This window comes from Papilio polytes, unplaced genomic scaffold (assembly GCF_000836215.1).
Source record: "Papilio polytes unplaced genomic scaffold, Ppol_1.0 DF824269.1, whole genome shotgun sequence".
NCBI classification, from domain to species: domain Eukaryota; kingdom Metazoa; phylum Arthropoda; class Insecta; order Lepidoptera; family Papilionidae; genus Papilio; species Papilio polytes.
This window is the reverse complement of record NW_013524935.1, coordinates 2,188,956-2,214,136: the sequence shown is the minus strand read 5'-3', so window position 1 is coordinate 2,214,136 and position 25,181 is coordinate 2,188,956. Positions and strand designations below refer to the sequence as shown.

General features: G+C 34.5%; 1 protein-coding gene across 1 annotated transcript in view; it reads right to left on the bottom strand.

Annotated features, from left to right (window-relative positions):
- Positions 1–25,181, bottom strand: part of LOC106105924 (optomotor-blind protein-like) — a 93,719-nt gene that overhangs the window by 3,847 nt on the left and 64,691 nt on the right. Inside the window, exons 6-9 of the mRNA XM_013286393.1 lie at positions 8,618–8,764; positions 8,245–8,321; positions 313–449; positions 3–71 (exon numbers count right to left, since the gene is read on the bottom strand). Coding sequence (XP_013141847.1) covers positions 3–71; positions 313–449; positions 8,245–8,321; positions 8,618–8,764 — 430 coding nt within the window. The remainder of the gene's footprint in view (positions 1–2; positions 72–312; positions 450–8,244; positions 8,322–8,617; positions 8,765–25,181) is intronic.

Genomic DNA, 25,181 nt, shown 5'->3' with positions numbered 1-25,181 from the left:
GCCCGAGCACGACGAGTCGGAGCCCGCTTCCTCCGCGCCTGAGTCCCCGCCACCGCCTGAGCTGAACCACGCTGCAGAACAAAATTGGTTTTAGTTGACATATCGGCCCATCCAAAATTACACATCTTCGAATCTCCGAGAATCTCATTTAAGAGATTTGAGTCTTTTCATCACACAAGTACATTTCTTTGTTAGTTTTTAAGGGCTGAATACTAACTAGTTTTACATGATGCAAACGAAAAATAAGCATCAATGAAAATTATGTTTTATCATCTTGGTAAGTGAATTTTACCGGTAGGAACTAGTACTCACAGCTGTTAGTGTGCTGGGTGGCGGAGGGTTGCGGCGGCGGGCTGGCGGGGCCGCCGACGTCCAGCGGCCGCTCGTCGTCCTCGTCCCGCGCGTCGGCCCGCGCCGTCAGCAACGCCTGCCTGCGGTACACCGACAGACTACTCGTGTTACCTTATGCACAATACTATACTCATATCTTACATCTATATAAAACATCAACAGGAATTGTAGAAAGACATTTTGAGATTGATTTTTGAAAAGTAATGCAGCAATTTAGTGGGACAAACGGGCGGCGAGAACACCGAGGTGGTCAACGGCGCCCATGGACGTCTGCAACATCAGAGGAACTACAAATGCGTTGCCGGCCTACGTATCTGCGATTGTCCGTTAAAACACTATAACAAAATTAGTTGTTTTTATTAAAGACAATGGCAATAGAGTCGTGTAACAAATAAATGCTAGCACTAAAAACGTCTATAGTAAACCAAGATTTGTCACAACTTCACACTACTCTAAGCTTAGTTGTGTAATCTCATTTATTTTAAGGCCGCACCTGCAACTACAATGTAACTGCATTGTATTTGTTACAAAGTAATATAAAGTGTGCAACGCATACTAGAGAATTAACATGTACTCATTACATTTGTATCTAAACATAAGAAAGCACACAGACATCTTTACAGTAAGACTCAATGGCGTTTTGTGCCTCATTTTTACCTCAAACTTTGTATTTATTAAAACATTTTTCATGTCCAACCTAAACAACCTAAAAACAAACGGTTTCCCTATTTAGGCAACACAAGAAATAACTAACTCTAAAAGAGTGAATAAAATTTTAGAAGAACAATTAATAAGCGAGTTAAATGTTTTTCACTACCAAAACGGACTATACAAAAACCACCTTTCCATTTTGAAATTTATATAAACCGATATGAAATGTAAACAGGTTTCGTCAGTGGTAACCCACGCTTAGTACGCAATGCGAGAATATTGCTAATAGCATTTGTGATCGTAGCGCCGCGGCTTTAGAATCCCCAGTAATGCACCGCATGTGTTGACAAGAGTTATGTCAAACATCTATATTAACAAGGTAATTATCGATAACAAGAGTAAATACTGTTTCGTCTTTTATTTTGTTAAACACTTTACTATCTATACTATTATAATAAAGCGTAAACACACACCACTTTGTTGCCTAAGATGTTAGCAATTACAGCATATTTTTATGTAATTCTTTCTTTAATAAAAAGCCCTACACTTACGTGACGCTTTAGGCTATATATTTTCACGCCATTAAACTTAGTGGTAAATATTTTGGATAAAAAACCTAACGTGGGAAAGAGGTCATAAGTTGCTGCCAACATCAAGGAAGCAAGATTGCCAAGGTTTGTAATGTCATGTCATTTTGACATTTGCCTGTTAGTTTGATAATTTCATAAATGTAAATAATAAAAAAATGTTTTCATGTTATGCGGATGAAGCCGCACAGGAACAGCTAGTTAAGAATAAAATACCAAGTATATGTTAATTTTTTGTTCTTTGGTACACGACTGAAACTTCTATGCGTCATAAAGATTACACTTATACTGAGATGACGTATGATAGAATTATGTGGAGGACAAAAACCTGTTGCGGCACTACGGGAGTAGGATAACGACGATGATGATGAAGGAATATTACACATATAGAAAACATTTAAAATACGACAAAAAAAGCGAATTAAAATATGGATGGATCGTGTCAAAGTACAAATGTAAGACGGGTGCAAATTACGTATGACCAACGTAAATGTACGGAAAAGTACTTACTCTCACGTCCCTTCTGTTAAAAAAGGGAAATAGAGATTTATTTAAAGACAAAATAAATTATACGATAGTTGTAAACAGGAAACTTTTATATCTAAAAAGGGACTTAATCATAAAGTCTTAATTACTTCTAACAACTATTAGTAAAAATTTTGCTTATACTCAGTTTATATCTAACTTTAACTTTATATCGCGTTTATTTCTAAGGCTATAAAAGTCTAATCAAGCCTAAGAAATATCTAATCAACGATAATAACTTCATAATTATAGACAATGATTATACAAGACAGAGCACTAAATAACATTTAAATGTCATGCATTTAGCGAAAGACTTTAATTATTCAAATGCAATCGTGAAACACAACAGCTGTAATACTCCGATGACAGGACTCCTTACTTTATATAGTACAAGACCTTTTGAGGTATGAACTAATTCACGTTTATAGAAAGATATATTGTAGTTTATCTATTGTAAAATGGCTAACAAAATTGTTTCAAACATACACATATATAAAATACTAGCTGTTCCCGTGCGGCTTCATCCGCATGCAACTGTAAAAACTTTATTTTGTTCTTTACATTTAACAAATTCTCAATTGCAACATGCTGTAATTGCTGACATCTAAGGCAACAAAGAAGTGTGTGGTTACGCTTTATTATAATAGTATAGATAAGTCATAATTTACCGTTAAGACAATTAACCCTATAGAATTACTCAAATGATTGTCAATTACATCACCAGCTCACTACACGTCTCCAGTAAGAGGCTCAGAGCCTATCTAGAAGGGGTGACTTTTTTTTTTATTATCTTTATTTTGTACACATAAGCAATATTACAACACAGTAGAAGGGGTGACTAGGTCATAGTCAACCACGCTGGTTCACTTCGGATTGGTTGACTTCACACATATCTTTGAATTTTATCTCCGATATGTGCAGGATCACGATGTTTTCCTTCATCGTAAGAACATCATATCAATTATGTACATAGGAAATTCGAAAATCACATTGGTACTTGGCGACATTCGAACCAAAGATTACAATGGCTTAAACCCCTGAGCCATTGACGCTCAATGATTAACTATCTAATGAAAAATTTGTGCCTTAAATTGTTAAAATGACACCTTGCACTTTTATCCCTCAGAGGGTGTGAATGGTTTGACATTTTGTGTAATGGGCCGCCGCGACCCCCGGCTACCGAAAGGTTAATCATCTCCTAATGATAGTGCCCAAACCCTAAACCGCCCTTTCACGGAGGTGTGCACTTTTAAATGTAAAAAGCGAAAAATAAGACCTCTTCAAAGGACATCTGACTTTATAGTATCGGATCATTGGTTCGGACTCATCCTTTGATCAAGTTATCGAGAAAGGGATTTTCATTTATTTTCACATCACTAGAAATGTTCTTTAATATATACCAAGAATCTAAACTTAAATTATAAATATTCAAAACCTTTTAAAAATAATACGAGAGGCTATAAAAGGAACTTAAAAGCAATGCAAAAGGCAATTAATATTCTATTTGACGTTACATTAAAAATAAATCACATGAAAAGTGAAACGTATAAAAAGATTTAAAAACTTCACCCCAAAAACCGCGGAGATGCGGCAATTATTTGCCTTGTGTCAGCGAGAAAAACAAACAAATGTATTATGGGCATTGTTTTAGGGGCCCCTGGCTACCGGCGCGCCGTCTTCCCAAGCTGATTGCCGGCACCCGCTAAATTCATTTTATTAACTCGTCTCATCACCGCCTGATAGAATTTAATTTTCCCTCTCCCTTAATGTAGGGCTGCCACAAATTTAATTAAAAAAATATTTATCACAAGTATACATAAAAAGTTACGAGAATATAAGCGTGCGAGAATATGAGTTGAGAACTCATTTTTTTTATTCCAAATTTGGGAATGCTGCTGTACATAAAATTAAAAGAAAAAGTACATATTTATGACAGTTTATACTGGAATTAGAAGCAGTAAAAGTATTACAATTTGGTTTTGACTTTGTGTCAAAACAAAAATTGGTTCCCTCTACTTATTTTTGCTTTATCTACTTTATTAGAATTTAGTATAGATTAAATGGTGTTAATTAAAAATATCACTTCTTAAAAGATCACATATTCGTGTTTTAAAGACAAATGGATGAGACAACCCTAAACTAATCTCGTATTAGGGTGTTCGCGTTACAATGTAAACGGTCTACAGCGGGGTGGGCCTTGTAATTTTGGCAAATTTTTATCCCTAAAACGCTGCAGTTAGTTCGCGACCCCTCGGATGGTAAGCTTTTTATTGAATCCATTGTCGTCGGTAAGACAAGGACGGGGTATTAAAGAGGTGCCCTGATTCCCTCCACATTGTCTGTTTTAACCACAGTAACCGCGGAACAAATTCAATTTGTACAGTTATTTTAGTTGTTTTAAATTACTTTGTCGTAGGCACCTTCTGGTACCTTCTTTTTCTAGTGTATTTTTTCTTTTATTATTTGTGTCCTTTCCGATTAAGAAAATAATACTTTTAATACTCTACTGTTATTAAGAATATAATTTTAATAAAGCCGTTTGAGATTATTTTGCAAAAAAAAAGTTGTAACGCAAGTCGGCATAGTAAAAAAGCGAGTTCAAAACGTCAACTTCGCTTTATAATAAATAAATTAGTAGAAATTTTTAAATTCGCATTAAATTTTGTTTTTTCGTTTATAACAGTGAGTTTCAGAAACTAGGTTGACATAAAACAGGCGTGCTAAACATTGAAGAAAATAAACAATTCGATACAAATACCACATTTATTTTAGCTCTTAACAAATACTTAATTACTTGTTTATTACTAAACTTTAAAGTGAAGTACTTAGAAACGCAATAAATAAATTTACTAACAATTACTTCTTCTAATAAAACTTTATATTTCGAACATAACATTATTAAATACCTTATTTAACAAAAACCAAGATATGAATAATTGTCAGTAAGTCTCAGGACTTAAATAAAATACTATCATAATCATTTATGTTAACTCGTGTTATTTACTTGTCCTATGAATAACTTAATGCGATTCAAGTTATGGATACTACAAAATTTATATGATATGAGAGTGAGAAAAATCCGTGTAAACATAACATGCGGTCACAAAGGCGACGTGGTGCGTCACACGCGGCGGGCATGCGAACAATCGTCCTGCAATAATTCACCATCGTAATAAGGTGACCACACGGTAGTCTTGAAAAGTAAAGTATTATTGTATTTATAGATGTATTACTATTAAGCAAAAAATACTAATTCATAGATTCTTAGCGTCATGTTCCAAAAATTTTATATTACTTACACACACTATGTAGATCTCTTTTATCTTCTCTGTATTTCTTTAAAAAAGAAGGAGTCGACAGTATGTTTTAGTAGTTAGTCTTTTGGTAATAGAATTTCACAGTTAAAATGACGAGTAACTTAATATTTCACTGGATATTTCATTCAAAGATTTCTGCTCTTATTACTTTACTTTCATATCATTTAATATTATTTATTACTAAATTAATTTTATAAGGTGTGCTTTTAAAAGTAGTTTCTTCTTAGAAAAAATTAAAACACATTTTTCGTTTAACGAATATTTTGCAGGCGCTTTTAAATAATTAGACTTAAACGTCGAATACAATTACGTACGCTTTTCTAAGAAGCGCTAGGCAAGTCACTCTTATAATATTTAAATCGTATTTTTTATTCGTAACAACTTGAAACAAATTCCATTTCCATTACTTTGAGTCTAAAAATCTAAAAAATATTTCGTTACTTCTCTTTCACAAAATTTTAAATGATATAAATTTAATCTCTCAGTAATTTTTGTTTAAACTTTATTTTAATACAAGTAAAAGCATTTGGAATATAAAAAATAATTCAGTATTTCTCATTTAGCGCCAAATTATGCTGACATATATCCCTAATTGTAACAACTGCATGGGGACACTACAAGACAAAGGGAAGCGTTGAGTTATGCGGCATGTGTCCCGCTGTTCGCTTTTCCCGAGCGCGGCGTTTGTCAAAACGCTCACGTTTCCCGCGCTTCCGGTCGGCGGCCATTTTGAAAAGATGAGTTTCCGCCGTCCGGCCGCGTTGCCTCTAATTCGGAAGCTGCGGCGCGCTGCTTCCGGCGCAAAATGTTAAGTAAGGAGCATTACATTATCCCCGGACGTGTACTTTTTAAAATTGCCTCACACTCGGTTTACATGAAATTGTGGAGGAAACAATGTCATTATCAAGTCTATGTAAGTATTTTGGTAAATTTTCTACATCTAGAAGTAATGTTTAAAATAATAAGACATTTATTTTGAATTGCCATTCTTGAAGTAGAAATTGGACCCTTAATGTGTTTTTAGGAAATGGAATAATTTATTTTGTGAAAGTTAGTAAAACCCCAAAATAATGGTCCCTTTATCTAAAGAAATAGTAGTAGCCAATTAGGACAGTTCAAATAATAGAATGATAGTCTTCGGCGTCTCATTTAATACACGCAGAAGACAATAACAAGATACTTCTATCCCAATTGACGAAAAAGTGAGAAGTCATTTTAAACGACTGGTCGTAATATAATGCATTATTAAAAACCACACACGAAGCTTTTAAGCGTTATATCGCTCGTTATCGGGTTAAGTCACGATAACTTTTCAATTAGCGCCGACAGCCGTGTCAGTGGTCCTTTTAAATATGGAAACTGAGGACTGGGCGGTAAAAGAAAAAAGCTTTTAACATCGTTTACGTGAATGAAGATGACTCTATTGTCTCAACTTCTAAGCGGCCTATTTTTTTCTACAATAAAACCTATCTCTTCCTGAGGCATTTCTTTTCTTTCTGGTGCTGGCAACATATTAATCATACCGATAATAAAAATGCGAAAGTTTAGACAGATGGACGGATGTCTGTTAGAGTTTGTAGCCTTAACAGCTGAACTGATTTCGATGAAATTTGGTACAGATGTAGAGGATAGTCTGGAAGAACACATAGGGGGTACTCACTTTTTTTTTAATTCCATGAGGAGGAAGTCGTGGGCGAAAGCCAGTTAGCCATAAATACGACTGAAGAATGTTGCATTTTTATATAAAAAAAAAACTTTAATTATAAATGTACCGATCCTTCGTAAGTATAAAAGCAAGGAAGATGGCGAAATTGTACTGATCACTATATACAGAACTGGTCTTGTTATGTGATCTTTGTTGTTTTATAAACAATTAAAAAACCGTAGGTCTATTTTTATTCGCTAAATAGATGCTAATTGGGTTCTCAATCGAATTAGACATTACCGCGAGCTATCCCCCGCGGCGCGAGCAAATTACGCGACAGGAAAAAACCCGAAGTCGATTTTATCGTGGAAATCCAATTTTCTCCCCGGCACGCTAAAGACGAAGGAAAAAGCGAGTGGAATGACTTCACCATTCCGAGCACTGCTGTTTTAACCGAACACGAATAAGGAGGCGCCGGATTGGCTTAATTTGAATTTTCAACGGCACAGCGCCGTGTCGGGTGTCGGCTGGGGTAACCATTACTGTGTCATACGTTTGGGATAATTAATGTTGGGTCGGGCAGGTATACTTTAGATATCTATATTAAAGGACAGTTTCATTATGCGGTACATGATCGTTTATTTGAAAGGTTGCAATGATATAAACAATATTTTGAATAGTTAATTAATTGCAAGTTCTCCTATATATGTTACCATTTAATATTTTCTACTTTAACTTCACTGATCCCTTGGACATTTTTTGTTTTTAAATTGTTGGCTTTCAAAAATCGAATGTCAAAGATAAAATTGTTCGTAAACAAAATAAATCAAAAGCGAAATGGGATATGGCGTCTATGGTGGTCGTACTTTGGGCGGGTGCATTTGTGGCGTCGGTGCTCGTGCCCTAATTAATTTGGAGCGATTCGCAGATAGCGGGCTAATTTCGTTAGCCGCTCACTTCGCTAAACGCTTAATCTTTCCCCTTTTACTCCAAGCGAAACGATATCATATCGTATAATTTTAATGTCCCGATCAAAGATTACGACTTAGGTATTTAGATTTCTGATAAATATGTCCCTTTTACATTTGTCTGTTTATCTACATAGGATTTTTGGTTTATTGTGTCCTGCATTTTCCACGTGAATCAATATCATAGAATTGATACTTACTTCTTTTCTCTCTTCCCTGCTCCCGTGTCTCGGAAGCCTTTCGCGAATGGGTTGTTGTCTATCTTTAACTGCGTTATCTGTGAATATAAATATCACTTTAAAATAAAAATAAAATCATTGTGAAAATAACATTATCATGATCTTACTTTTACTAACAATTGCTGTCAATTTTCACCAAAATCAGCGCTAAAACGTAATTTTAACACTCAAAGACTGCTGGCTTTCTAAACAACTATATGTCTATTGAGGCCTATAGCGTGGAAAAGCCTAAGTCCATCCGTGGGCAGATAAAGGCTGATCTGCTGTACAATCTCCAAGTAACATGGGCAGTTCATACCAAGCCGATGATAATTAGTCTATACGTGATACGCACCTTTTCATTCTGGTATGCGGTGACTGCAATGAACTCCGTCTCTTTAAAGACGTAGGTGCGGAAGGTGGAGTAAGGCAGCTTGAGGATGTCGTTGGCGCGCACGAGGTGGAACCGCGGCTGGTACTTGTGCATCGAGTTCAGGATCGTCTGCGTGACACACTTCAAACAGCTTAGGAACTTGATCTGTTATCTTATCATTCATATAGATTTATACAAGTACAGACTAGATTTGCTAATATAAAATGAGTACATAACACTTTTAATACTCTTTAATTTACGGACAGTATGTAACAAGAAGTACTTTAGTTATGAATGTGGAGGAGGACATCGGTAGAGGTAGAACTAGACAGAGATGGATGGATTGAATGATGGATGACAGAGTTATGTGGAGGACGAAAACCCGGTGCGCCTACCCTGCGTGAGTAGGATAAGATAGGATAGGATAGGAAATGGTGAAGTCACGGACTACAATACATAAGGTTAGTCATTTGAACCACCATTCGTTTTAACCAATTAAGACCGACGTAATCAGCGGCTAATATAGTTTTTGATCAAAGATGTCATATGTTATAAGCAAGAGTAAGAGAAATCAATGCATTAAAAGTTTGAATCGTTAATTATCTAGCAGATATTGTGTGACAATAGCAGAGACGTCATCAGCGAGTGCAATTGATTGCGAAGGTAACAGCGCGCTCGCCGTCGAACCTGCCTCATTGGGGGCATCGTAATTGGTTGCAATTCATCGAATCGCCAGCCCACAATAGTTGCGATTCATCAAAACCACTCGGCGCTCTCGTCTCTTTCATTACGATACTGAATCCACTTGGATATTTTGCATCTGTAGTGTAGCGTTCAATAACAAATGCCATACCTTAATTACTGGCTGTATAACGAACATTTTTTGAAGGTTTATTTAGTATCGGTTTGAATTTGAATATAATTTGATACATCTATTTTTGTAAATTGTTAAAAACGTGTTGAAGCATATTTTTATGTTATGACTGATTGCGTATTTGTTACCTATACCTATATTATAAAGAGGAAAGATTTGTATTTTTGTATGAATTGAATGTATTGAAATAACTCAAAAACTACTCGACTGATTTTAAAAATTCTTTCACCATTAAAAAGCTTTATTACCATTGAGTATCACAGTCTATTTTTTTTAATTTAACGCGGACGAAGTCTTGGCTAACAGCTAGTATTATGTTTCTCCGTAGGCTATGTATAATAATCGACTACCCTCACTAGCTATCTACAATTCTAAGACCGTCAATTTCTCGCAAATGGTACGTAGTCTGAAGTGCGCTCTATTTGATCTATGTACTTTCAACGACCCTTGTTCACTTGATACTTGCAGCTATAATAGACCTATTGCATGCACTACCTACGTTTTAGTTCCTTACTTATTTTGCGGAGCTATTTTATACTAGCTGTTCCCGTGCGGATTCGTCCGCATGAAATTATGAAAATATTATTTTATTGTTTACATTTGTCAAATTATTAATAGCAAATGTCAAAATGGCATGACTTGACAAACCCTAGCAATCTTTCTTTCTTGATGTTGGCAGCAACTTATGATCTCTTTCCCACATTAGGGTTTTTATCCAAAATATTTACCCCGTAAGTTTAATGGCGTGAAAATTTATAGCCTAAAGCATGACGTAAGTGTAGGGTTTTTTATTTAAAAAAATGTATTCAAAAACTTGCTGCAATTGCTGACATCTTAGGCAACAAAGAAGTGTGTGTTTACGCTTTATTATAATAGTATAGATAGTATAGATGCAACGTTACAGATTTCGTAATATTAAAGAATTTTTTACAATGATGCCACGCACTCGCGGAAATATCATTGGGGGCGCATTTCGGCCCGCCGCCGCACCAGATGAAGAAATATGATTTGCCGCAAACTTGTTAACTTTGTAAAGTATTACATCAAATGATTAGCTAACATTAATACCAGAAGAAATGAATGGTAAAAACTGCTTCAATAATAAAGTTACATCGATATGGCATTGCAATAGCGGCCGCTGTTTCTCACCCCACGTGTCATTAAGGTTCATTATTGCGTGCGCCGATGAATCAAACATGAGGTGATCACGATCTCTTTCAAAGGCGGCAGTTAAAGAAATCAATGCCTACTTGACTATAATTGACCGGCCGACTTAACTAGGCGCATTCTACCAAGATTGAACTATACAGGTGGAGAAATGACATTTATTATTGAATTATTAATTTCTTTCATTGTCTATTAAACGAGGATATATTACGTGACTATCTTTTTTACAGGGGGTAAATTATATTTCGAATTTAACTGATAGTGAGGAAAGTTCTGGAATAAAGCGTATTTATTACAATATTATAAAGTGTAAAAAGTCGGATTAGTGGAGTATCTAAGAATGATCTTCGACCGGATTATTCCCAACCGTCACCCCGTTCTGCCCTACGTGAGAATAAAAATTTTCATCCGTCCCACCTTTTAGTCCCACTATCACCAATAAGGCGACAGATGGAACCGTTATGAAACAAAATAAGTACCAACCGTCACGCTGTTGAAAAAGGTAGGACAACTCAAACTTTTTATTATCATCTGTCTCCACGTGGGGACAGAGCGGGATGACGGTTGAGAATAATCCCTTCGACCTGTAGACTGATATATTATTAAATGAAGTAAGTGAATTTGACAGTAAAGGAATGTTTAAATAACTATTAAACTACTCTGAGTACGGCAATAATTCAATATCTCTGTCTATACAAATACTATAAAGGGGAAACACTTGTATTTTTTATCTATTGTAATAACTCAAAAACTTCTTAGACGATTTTACAAAAGCTTGCATCGTTAAAAAGCTGTTATCAGTGAGTAACAAAGGCTTTTTACTTATTTTTATAATTTCACGCGGACGCAGTTGCGTGCTACAGCTAGTATGTAATATAATGTTAAATTATTTTTCGGATGAAACGGTAATCTGTTATTATACGTTAAAATATTAGTGAGCGAGTCGCTCGTTACCGAGCGGTTTACATAATGACATGTTAACTTTGACCCTCCGTCACACAAATTATAGTATTAGCCATTCAATTTAAATCGTTTATGACATTTTTGTAGCTTATTGTCATATTCGCTCCCCCAGTAGTGCACGTCCGAAAGTTTTGTAGTAAATTATCTTGTTTGTAAAATTAACTATTTTGTTAAGTTAGTATTTGTAGTGCTTTAGTGGAATTTAATGTTATTTAAAGTTAGACGAATGAGTCAAAATTACTATTTTTATCGACAAAGTGTTTTATAATTGACGGCATACTTGACCACGTACAGCGACATCTAGCGGTCGGTAGCATAAAACAATAAACAAACCTGCGGACGACATTTATACGTGAATCTTTAAACTCTGTGAATCTCTATTTAAAAGTTTAATTTTACTAATATCAATAAATACACGTTTATGCAGAGTTTTCTACTATAGTAATAACATTTACAAACTTTAGGTTTACATTTAAAACATCGTACTAAAGTAAATAATGTAATCTAGAATCTTTGCTAGAGACGCACTAGACGGAGAGCTGTCCACTTCGTGTAGTGGATCTTCGATGTTTGCAAACTAATGAAGCAAAGCGCCGAGGCACTATTAAAATGACAGACGCGTATGGACGTAATCTAGATATGTGTCCATTGTTGCCGGTGGTTTTGTTTTGCAAAAATAATCTGTTTGTATGCAAAGATATCTATTAGAATTCCTCGACCGCTGTCGAGTGGGCAGACCGCTGTTTATCAATATTCAAAGCGTTTGTACTATACGAGGAGACGCTGGTGTAAATAAGTCCCGGTTACTGTACCATGGAAACGGATGCATATAATGTCATACATACATACAGAAGTTTGAAATGTACTATAGTACAAACGCAAAGAACATCTCTTTAACCTTTTTTTTTTCTCTTCTTGACTACTTTAAATAACAATAGACGAAAGATACTTTATCCTATAAAAGCTGTTGCCCGCCATTTCGTCCGCGTGAAATAAAAAAGTAATCAAGAATATAGCTTCTTGTTAATGATAATTTACTTTTTAAATGGCGAATGAATTTTTAAAATCGATCCAGTAGTTTTTATGTGAATCAAATACATACAAAAATGCAAATCTTTCCTCTTTATGATATTAACATGGATAAGTGTATACCACATGTTAAATGCACTCAGCACAACGTCGAGTTAATTTACGATTTCCTATTCAAAGTACTGAAGTATCTGAATTAAAAATACCAAAATAAATTAAAACGGAATGCACCGTTGGGCAAAGCGATGAGCGACAAATCAAGGTCCCAGCGGATATGACGTCATCAACTCATTCAATCGAATAAAACGCAATTTGAACTAATCGTAACTATGAGGTCGGCACAATTAGTCGATAGGATTTGTTTTATAGCGTTAAATATTTACTATTCGATACAATTCATTTGCAATACATACCAAATTGCATGAATATAATAAAGTTTCTTAGTAAAGCTAAATTAATTGACGAGATAAATGCTAAACTTATAGTTGACTAGCTTTCGCTAGCAACTTTGTCCGCGTGGAATAAAAAAAAACGTTAGTAGCCTTTGTGTCCTTCCAGACCAACTCTACCTATGCCAAATTTCATCGAAATCGGTTCAGCAGTTTAGGCTACAAACTCTAACAAAGATCCATCCATCTAAACTTCCACATTTATAATATTACTAAGATTATTGTGTTCCTCGTTATGTTATTATATTTTAATAAAGAAATCCACGATTTGTCCTTAAACAACAAGCCCTTATTTTCAAAATAATTAACGTTAAACAATATTATTTAACGTTAAAAATAATTTATTTTAACATTGTTTGAAGAAAGATTTTCATTTTAATTCAATTACAAAATAGTCTATTATTTTTTTGACAAATATAAATTGCATCATAGAGCGACTAAATAACTTGATACTTTAATGTAATTTTGTAACTGCCAAGTATCGTTGAAAGCGATCATCATCCACTTGCCCTTATCCCGTACGGAGGGTCGGCACAGTATGTGCTGCTCTTCCATACATTTCTATCAGCCGTCATATCTGAATTCACTCCTTTCTTAAGCATATTCTCTTTCACACAATCCATCTACACTTTCTTCGGTCTTTTTCTACCTTTGTAGCCATCCACATTCACATAATCCACATTCACTCTTAACACTTTCTGGTTTATGTCCTCATCGTCTCGTCGTCATAACATCGTTGAAAGCGATGACATTAAAAATTAAATGATAGTTGGTATGTCGGCTTTAACTGTCGTACTTTTATCTGTCCGTCCAATTTCTTTATTTTACGAGCCGGCAGCGGTATTAATATGTTAATCGAAGTCGCGGTGGTCTCCACTGTATCGATTTTACTTAATCGAGATGTTTTACTTTGACGTAGATAATTTAAAGATGTCCTAATCCGGTACTCATTTGTTGTAGAGTTTATACTCTTTGTCACATAATTTAAAAGTTGAACTGAAGGAGCATTAATTTAATTAAGAGAAAACAAATATAAAATAGGAATAATGCCTTAATGATGTCATGTACAATAACTAACGTCAATGTCTCATAATAGTTTTAAAACTATTAATTAAGTTGTATCAAAATCTTTAAAACTCGATGTAATTGTCTTCGGTATTAAGAAATTCTATCGTACAGATAAATAATTATGACATTAATCGTTCAAAGCTCTTATTCGATGAAACGGACACGAATCGAGTTAATAGCGTCGGTTTATCTTTGGCCAGAGTTCGAGTGCGTATAACTGTTAGTAGATGGCGCCACGGGTCCGAGATAGAATCGCTTCGATACGGTCACAGGCAATAAACAAAATGTTCGAGTTTTATTTCAATGATATTAATTGAGATATTAGACGTCGTTCATATTGTTCATGGTGTTAAAATACATCTTTCATGCGAGATTCGTTATCTACATTTATTGTGAAATTGTTGCCGATGATATTCCAAATAAAAGTATTATTAGTTACGAAAAAATAAATGTATGTATGTATGTAAGGGATTTAATTTTTTTTGAAGTAGATGAATGTTTATAAAATAAAAAAAATCCACTTTAGATTTTAAACAAAATTGATGTTGCAAACTACTACCCTCTAGATGTCGCTGTAAGTATACTAAATCACGAATACAAAAAAGTGTTTTTGTAATGTTACAAATACAACTATTATCTATTGGTATCCTTTGCAGGTTTAAGCATATTAACAAGCATAGTTGATGGTTCTTAATACGAGGTGATATATAAATATTTTTCGTATAAATTGATGTGTAAAATGTTCGGCTGGAGGGTTTCAAAAGAAAATAGTAAATAGTTTTTACATTGAAATCTTAACATAATTAAGGGAGCGAAGCTCATTCGATTGCAGTGGCACGTTTCCGAAGGCAGGCAATGCGTCGCCGTCGGGCGTCGCCCCGCGCGTTCGCGCCAAATGGCTAATTCGCGCGGCAAACACACGCGCCATAACTCATATCAACTAACCTAAAAGACGGAGCCGACTTAAGTATACCGCTCCCGCTCTAACGAACTAGAGAAACCTAAAGCGGCGTCGTTTTTCCTTTTTTGCTTCCTTTGAAATCTTATTTTGAATTTTATTCGTATAGAGGGCGTGGATGCTATATTGCATATTATGTTGCTCGTTCACTCGTACGGCGCTGCCCTCGCTCGTCCCTGTCTCGCTTTTTGTGATTTTAATTCGCAGAACGGCATCGAAACGTGATTCGAGTCTATAGAACGTTGTTTTTTATTGCAAACGTTCGGAATTCGCCGGAGCGCCGACGGTCGGACGGGATTTCGGCAAAGCGGCGCCGATTATGCAGTATCGATTGAATTCGAATATCGTCGATCCGATGTCTCGGATGTTCAACACCGGCGACCGAATATTGCACGTCTCGAGCTCTCGAGCTCTCGAGCTATCTAACATGGAGGTCGTAATACTTTCGGCGCCCATCAAATTGTCCAATTAATTATTTTTTTTTTATAATCCAATTTTGATAAAGTGTTTGTGTTCAGGCGAAGGAATTGAAGACATGTATCTGAAAGGGATTGCATGAATTTTTTTCTAATATTTATGTAAGACTCAAATCAAATATTTCTCTAAAGCAACTTCTACATCTTCGACAAGATTAGTTTTTTTTATTTTCTTGCTATTTTATATGTCAGTTGTGAAGTTAAAGGGTGTTAAAAAATTGGTACTTGAATCATCGATGTATTGCACTGGTCACAAAATGGTTTAGTTAAAAACCTAAATAAATAGTAAGGTAAGATGGCAGATAATTGTCCCTTTTTTTGCTGAGAACAGAAACAAAAGCAAATCCAATAATTAATAATAACGCCTGTTAGAACATGTATTTACAAATAGCAAATAATGTTGTAAGATAACTGATGAAAAAATAAAAAATATTTATTTCTGTTAGATCCAACCGTCGCTCCATGTAACAGAGCAAAGCACATAATTGAGTTAGTAAATATTCAAATATAAAATACTAATATTATTGACTACACATTTAGCTTTTAAAAACACAGCAACAGCTTCTCATGGAAGTGAATCCGTTAGCCTACTTAAGTGTAAGGTATTAAAAAAAATATCTCCGAAGCGTTTAAGTCAGACCAGATTATGTTAGTCAGAGGAGCCGCCGAGGGTCAATATTTGCCTTAGCTGTTGACACGCAAACCGTCTTAGTTGTGCGTCAACAAAAGGGTTCACTAATGCCCTTTTTACCACAAAAAGCGTTCGCAAATATTGATATAAACACGCGCAGGCAGCGCCGAAGCTCGCAGCGGCCGACGGAGGCACTAAAATTCATTTATTACCAGTCTGCAGGTGAATATTTAAACGATTTGTATCTTTACATCGGTAGAATGGATTTTAATTTATTCCAGAAGATAAAATTATCATAGATACAGGTACTTTTGAGAAAAAAAAAACAAAAGCAAAAAGTAGCCTATGTCTTCTTCCAGATTAGGCTCTACATCTATATAACAATTTTATCGAGATCCCTTCAGTCATATAGGCTACAAACTCTAACAAACGTCCATTTATCCATCCTCGAAGTGAAATAGTAATATTTGTAAGAGGTAAGATTATCTTACCTTTTACAAATATACCCCTTATTCAATAGATTATCTATTGAATAAGGGGGTTGGTGCTCACCCACACCCCTAGCGAACACGGCTAATAATAACAAAATCCAAATATTTCCTTAGATCCAAACTATCTTCCAATTTTTCTTAAATCCAATAAGATAGGACAATTACGCACCGAATTGTATTGAAAACAATCAATTCGCAGACGTAGTACGTTCGGGAGCGGATCCATTAGCGATTAACGAGCGATCTCCTCGGCCACTAAATTAAAATAAATATTTGCCGCAGCGGCGCGCGGACGCTTTCATCTTCGCCGACAGTGGTGCCGCCCGCGCCGGTACTGTCGCGCTGTAAACGTATTAAGATTAAATTGCATTACTGTGGAGTGTACGCATTAATTGCATTTTTAAATTATTCTTGTTTTGGTATAAAATTCGAATGTTTAATTGTTTACAAATTTGTTGTTTGTGCTAATTTAAATCGACACTTAACTGTAATGGTTATTACATTATTTTTTTAATACGGCTTTCCACTCCCGAATATTACAAAATTGATTGTTATCTGCATTATCACAAATAGAATAGAAGATTTTGCAACAAACATTGTTAATAAAATTGTTTTAAAATACTTCAGTTTGAAAAATAACTTACAATCGATTACTAGTTTATGTTCGTATTGAATTTAATTGAAAGCGAAATATACATAAATTTAAGAACGTACAAATACAAAAATAGAATTAAAAGTAATCCTTGTTTTAGATCCGGAATTGTTTTTCAGTTATTGTAATAGATGGCGTTAGCGGTATCAACACTCATGTTGCGATTGCAGTCTCCTGCAGTAACAACTGCAGGAAAAATATTTTGAATTGAATTGTTATTCAACAATAAAACGTTTTTTAAACATGATACAAAAGCAAGTAATAAGAGAAGTGTATTATTTTGGATACAAAAAAAGTTTTCGAGAATATTTTTAACATCCTTATATTTATATATAAGGACCTTTACATATCTTAAACTATCTGTTGCTCGCGACTTCATCCGCGTGAAATTAAAATACAATAAAAAATATAGTCCATATTACTCACAGATAAATTACCCTTTTAATGATGAAAAAATGTTTGAAATCGGTTCAGTAGTTTTTACGTGAATAGAATAGATACAAAAATAGATATATTTCTTCTAATTTGCGATGTACGCGGCGGCCATATTGTTTCTTTAGCGCCATATTTAAAATGCAAGCACTTGTATCAACGAGTGTACCGGGAAATGAATAACGTGCTCGCATATACCGATGTTATCGCTATACCTTCTTAAGCATGTGCCAAATGCATAAAGGACGCCCTTTAACATAAATCACAGAAGGTACAAGCATTTGTAACTCTCCTCCATATTAATAGATCTGCCTTCCGCGTCAATTCTAACATAATCACTGCAAACTCACATTTATGAAGCGTGATAATATTATATTTAATTTACAATCGATTTATAATACAAAACTTTTGAAACGCTTATTTTAGTATACCTACAAAATTATTAATGACTTGCTCGCGACTTCGCCCGCGTACAATAAAATACTTAGTAATAAATATAGCCTACTAGTTTTAACCCGCGACTCCGTCCGCGTGGAATTTTAATTGTTGTAATGTTTTAACAAAAATGATTAGTCTATGTGTTCTTCCAGACTATCCTCTACGTCTATACCAAATTTCATTGAAATCCGTTCAGCCGTTTAGGCTACAAACTCTAACAAACATTTGAGAACAAGAGTAAGAATGAAGAAAGATGTTACTCACAGATAAATTACCTTTCTAATGGTTAATTTATTAAATCGGCCCAGTAATTTTTGCGTAAATCAAATACATATAAAAATCTTTCCTCTTCATATATTAGTATAGAAGTATAGAAAAATAATAACGTTCCGCTGGACGAAAAGTTTTTAATCACTTTTGGTTAAAACGATAGCGTGTTCACACTTTAGAGGTAATCTGGTATAATCTATGAATTTTTAAATTCAGAACTAAGAAATTAGTTACTCAGTTACGCTAACGGTCAAACATTGAAACGACATCAAAATATGTAACAACATTTAAATTCTGATGTACCTATACAGGTTGTTGTGGTGCTTCTAAAGATAATTGTTTGAGATTCGTTTCAGAATTCTGCCGTAAGACAATTAAAATAAACATTATTTTTTAATGTTGCCTCTAATAACAATTAGTTAACTGTCGTTTAAATAGAAGCCTGTATAGATTAATGGCCTGTCCCACCGCAGGCTGATAATGGCTCGGATAGCTTAAAAATGACGACATTGTCAGATAAGAGACAAAAACCGATCTTTCAATCATATATTTTACACTTTGGATTGTTGTCAGCCTATTTACAATTTGGTGGGACAGGTCCTTAATAGTTCTACAAAAACGTTAAAAAACTTCACCGTGATACGTTGGTATGACACTTATTGTTGTCTCAGTTTTGTCCACAGTAATGACAGGGATAACAAATAAAACCCAGTCATAGCCGTTACATACATATTTATATTTCACATATAAATAGAGCAGTTAGACTTCGTAATACTGTATAATACAGCAATTGTTGTTACAGAAAATTAATTTAATAAAGCAGTTTTATTGCTTAATGTGTTCTCTACAATTTATAATCTTTACAACACTATAAAAAGCAAATATATGTCTGTAATAGAAAAACTGCTAAAAAGTAAACCGATTGAATAATTAATTTATTATTAGAAACCTAACCTAGAAGTCATCAAAGCAAGTGGCCTATGTGTTCTTCCAGACTATCCTCTATATCTATGCCAAATTACAAGATCCGTTCAGCAGTTGGGGACACAAACTTTAACAAACATCCATTCATACTTTCGCATTTATATTAGGAAGACTAACTGAAGCAGACTCGGCTTGGCAAAGTGAGAAAGAGATAGCCTGTATGTAAATCTAAACAAGCTTAGTTGATTAACAAAAACTCTCCCTTGGCTAATAAACACAAACTTCCCCGCACAATGACGTCAAAGCACTTGATAAATTCTATTACCAACATTATGAAACAAAACTTTTTCGTACTCAAACAGTTTTTCTAAGCTGGAATAGCGTTTGTTAAAGTATATAATGAACTGCAGGTACACGTAACGGATCTTTAAGCCGGGCGATAAACAGAAGTGTTAATGTTTGTTGTGCGCAAGGTAAACAATTGTGTGTACAGTTGGATCCTTTTACCGGCTGGGTATGAAATCGATACCCCAGTCGGTGGCTGGGGCCGAAGAATGAAGGTATATTACACAACTCTACTGGGCGTTTAGAATAAGAACAATCACGTCAACAACCTCGATTTATCAAAAATCGCTACGAAAAGTGTTCAAACTAAACATGTTATTTTTAAATTATCTGTTTTACTGCTTCTATCGATTTTCCAGGAGAAAAAGATGTGGCGTGGATTCTTGTACATTCTTTATTGAAAAGTATAGACTTATTTTTTGGTATTTTACATTTTTCGGGTAAATAGTGCCCTAATTCGTTCCTGGTGACGCTCGTTCGTTTAGTTTCTTTATGTAATCTTTGATTTATGATATTCAGAAGAAAAATAAATCGAATTTCTAGTTCACGGCTCGATTCCAGAATCCTCGGATTCGATTCTGACACGCATCGGAACCGGTCTGCGATTGATTAAAAAAATTTAAACACCACAACGAAACTCATCAAGTTTATTAATAGAGATATACAAAGGTAAACGGGCGACCGAGCATTGATACAGAATGAAGGTATAAAACTATAAAAACCTTTTATCCAGAGCCGCTAAGTTCTTTAACATCATCTCTGAAGTAGAAAATCACCGGGGCATTATATTAACCGATTTGTAAAGAACCGCGGTGAGCAAAGCTTTACTTCTACTCAGAGTTCTGATGGCCTGGACGTTTGATAGTTTTTATGGCAGTTGTAATTGCTACATCGTCATTATGAATAGATTTTCTGGTCCACATTTTAATGCATTTTACGCTGTTGTCAGCTGAAAAGCTTCGCGAGTACACGGCCCTCGACTTTGATGACATGTGCTAACACGGTCCCGAGCGATGATGCTTCGAAAATTATTTACGCAGTGGAAAAGTTGAAAGGATCTCCAAATAGCGGATGTAGGGTAACATTTTTTATCTTTATAAAGCTGTTGATGAATATTACACGTTGTGAAAAATTCATATCAAGAGATTAGTGGTTAGAGTGTAAATTATTACAACTGTCATTTCACGTGCTTTTTCGAGTGCTACAAAAATTATAGCAGGTTTACATTGAGATGTCTACACAGAAAATAAATACACATTTATACGGTATTTATAATATACGTAATGATAAATATTTGGCAAACTGAATAACAGACGAAGATATTATAACAATCATCTAAATTCTAAATTAATTCGATAACAACATTAAGCCTACCAATGTCGAAGAAATAATGAGTAAACACGTAAACTCTTACCCAGTGTGAAATGTGTAAGCGAATTGGGATTCAAACGATTCAACACTGAACACCATGTTCGTAGTTAACAGCGTCGCGGACGCCATTACCGCGGTCTTTACCTTTTTACGGGCACCGGTTGCGCGTTATGTTGCTTGCGGGATGTTTCTCACGTTATAGACCAGTCATAGGAATGCGGCGATGGATAGAAAACTATTTTGTTACAAGTCTAAATGGGAAATATATCTTTTAATCGGTCTGTCTAAAAGATTGCGGACGTTGGAGTAATTATTTTAACAATTGACAATTATAAACTTCGTCAGCGTGAAAGTAAAAAATAATATTAAACCCTACCTTACCGTATAACGAAGCTTTTAAAAGGTGAAAGAATTTTTGAAATTGGCCCAGTAGTTTGTTTAGTGCAAATACAACCTCTTTGGCTGACAAGAATTATAAATACAGCCAAAAAGTTTGCATATTGGCCGCCAAGACCTCTATTATTAAAAAATATTAAGACGTAGAACAAAAAGTGTACAAGATGTGACATGAGAAAAGAAAGAACGTAAAAAATGAAATCTTTAATAAGTTGTATCATCACATCATCATCACCAGCTCACTATACGTCCCCACCGAGGGTCTCGGAGCCTACGTAATAAGGGGTGACTAGGCCATAGTCAAGTTGTATAAGTTGTATATTTTGTGTAAATATAAATAAAACTGATTAATAACGATAGTACTAGTTTACATTTATTCAAGTTTTTGAGTTATTTCAATATATACAAAAATATAAATCTTTCATCTCTATAGTATTTTTTACAATTATCAGAATTGTGACTGCTAGTATTTGAAATTCAAGTTCTTAGTTTAAAACTATGAAAACCCAATAAAGTTATTTTGTAACTAACATTACGAACGTGGTTACCATATCAATAAAAAGATACGGAGATATCGATAATTTTATGTTTACGACTCAATTATATGTCTTACTGAATAAAAACATGACTCTGGCCACTAAAAGCATAAGCAAGGAGGTTTTAAAAGTATAAAATAACAGACAAATCCCTTGGGTGGCAAGGGGTTGTGTACAGGGGTGATCGCAATAGACTTACGATGTCCCAGTAATTGATTGGCCTGGATATTGATGGGTTAGCTGAGGGTATCACGACCTTATTTTTCCCTTGCCTATAATAACGTACTTTTTCTTGGCTTGGTAGAGCATATTAATAGGATTGCGATAGCTATATTAATATTACAAGATTGCGTGTTGGAAAAAATAACATTATGAAAAAAAAGTTTATTGCGACCGCGACTCTTAGTAAGAATCTTATGCGTTCTTCCATTGTATCATCTACATTGCCTAATTTCATCGAGATCCATTTAGCAGTTTAGGCTACGAACTCTAACAAATATCTATCTATCCAAACTTTCGCATTTATAATATTAGTAAGATTTACACATCAGTATTATTAAAAGTAAAACCTGTTTTGATTTTATCTCATTGAAAAGTAGGATAGATAAATGTCTGAAACTCTACTATGAGTCTAATTTTTTCTTTCTCTAGCTAATTTCTTAACTGCCTGAATTAATGATAGACGAAATTTTCTATGATACCTGCAATCGACTAAAACAGCACATGTCAAAATAGAGGAACAATAAACAAACATACAGGAACACCAGCTGTCTAACGACAATATAACTATTTATTACCTTAATTATCAAACACAAACGCTTGTTAGTTTTGTTGTTTTTTTTGGGAACGAACCCGTAATCATATCGTAATTAAGTCGCTTTTACGCCAATTCTGAGAGGCCAGTTTTTTCTAGCCGGCTCATCTCCATAACGAGTTTGTTTGTGGTATTGGAAAAGTGTACTTATTTCTTTTGTTATTAGGTGTTAATTTAGTTGAAGAGCGGAAGTGAACAAATATTTGGGCTGGTGAGGTGTTTTTCTTCTATATAATTAGACTGCAGACACCTTGATGTGATGACTGGTGGCGCCTAAGGCTGTTACGTCTTGTGTAGACTCGAATCATTTTTGGAACAGATAAAAAATAAAATTTACATACTGGCAGCTTACAAGTCAATATCAAATATGAAACAACTTTTTAAACTTTTTTTTGGCACTGGTAACCTTTATAAATACAAAGTACAAGTAGAACAGATAAAATTCTATGACTGACAAATATGAACCCATTATAAAACCTTTTATTGTTGCAAAAATAATCCAAACGGACTTGTACCTACTAAATTAAATGTTAAAGTCCTTATAAAGATACTTGTGTATTGAAGCAAAATGTTTTGAATTATTAGTGAAAAAAGGTAGCAAAATTTAAAAGAAAAAAATATTTTACGCTTATTTACGTTGGAGCCATTGAGATGGCAAAATAACGTAGATATACGTAGAAATCAAACACGATAGGTTTAAAACAAGGTAAATACGATGTTTAGTTTTTGAATCATGAAAGCTTTCCATTTATAAGTCAGTTTAGTTTATGCGGGATGTAAATGAGGCATCCATACCCTTTATGAAAACGGTAATATTGGTCAAAGTTCATACTAACTGTATGGTAATGAAAGGGTTAAAAATTACAATTCAGCAAATACGAGAATATCTATACCATATTTATCTACAGAAAGACCTTTAAACTAACGTATGAATTCTCAATTGCATTCTAAATTTAAAGATTAACATTGGAATATCTCAATTAATATAAAACTTGAATAAAAATCAGCGTTTTCATGACAAAATCAATTTACTGTAGAATTTCTTGCATTGCGTAGATTTCTGTACAATGTCGGTCTTAATTTAAGACAAGATCAAACGTCGTGTAGAAATAATTCATTAATTAATGTAACAAATCAGAGACAAATTCGAACACCATAAATAATAAATGAACTTTTTAAACTACAAATAAGTCAACACGAACGCGTACAACTTCAAATCATTGAATAAAAATCTGACATTTGTAAATGGCCGCATATAATTATGAATTCTATATTTGAAATACGATTTTTTTTAAATCATTTGCACCAAATCCATCAAATGAAATGATTCGCGCTAAGAGGGAGAGCTTGTCGACTGCCTTATTTGTGGACTAACGTATAAATCAGCTGAGAGTTGTTGAAACATGTGTTAGGTATTTGCCCATTAGTGAGATTGCTAATGAATTAGCCGAGCACCTCGATCCGCGATCAGAATTCTAACTCAGATTATTTCTATCCGTTTATAGTAATTAACGCTTGATTCATACGCAGGGCTGTCAGAAATGCTTTCAAATATTCCATGCTGTTGATACCTAGAACATCTTTTGATTCACATGATCCTAAAAAACCTGTATAAATAATTATACATCTACATCTAATTCACAGTTTATGCAGACCTTTAATGGCAACATCCACCTTCGGTATCTAGCCATATTAGATGTATTTTTAGTTCTTTACCACCTTATAATATACTCGTAAGAATCCAATTTAGTAAAGGCAACCCTCAGCAATATAATATACCACCTTTCGCACGCGACTCTCCGCGTACAATTAAAAACAAAAGTAAATAGTCTATGTATTCTCCCTTTACATCTACGTCTTTCATCGATGAAACAGATGCGTTCCGTTTAGGCTGCAAACACTAACAAACATGCATCCATCCAAACTTTCACATTTATAATATTAATAAGAGTAAGGTTACGTAGAAAATCATGCGTTCAATGTTACGTATTTATTTACTGTCTTATGAATACGAATTTTTATATTTGGATATATATTGCGTTATTTATTACCCAACCCCCTCAACTGAAACTTGAAGTCCTTTTGGGAAAAAACCTAGGGTTAGAAGTCTACATTCTTTATAAAATGCCCTACTAGCCTGGAAGAACCGATTATATACAAGAGGATCTTAGTTAATATGACGGTTTTACATAACAATAAAACCGATATTATGTGCCGAGAAAACATACAGCATTGCTTATGAAGATGCGTTATATACTTAGC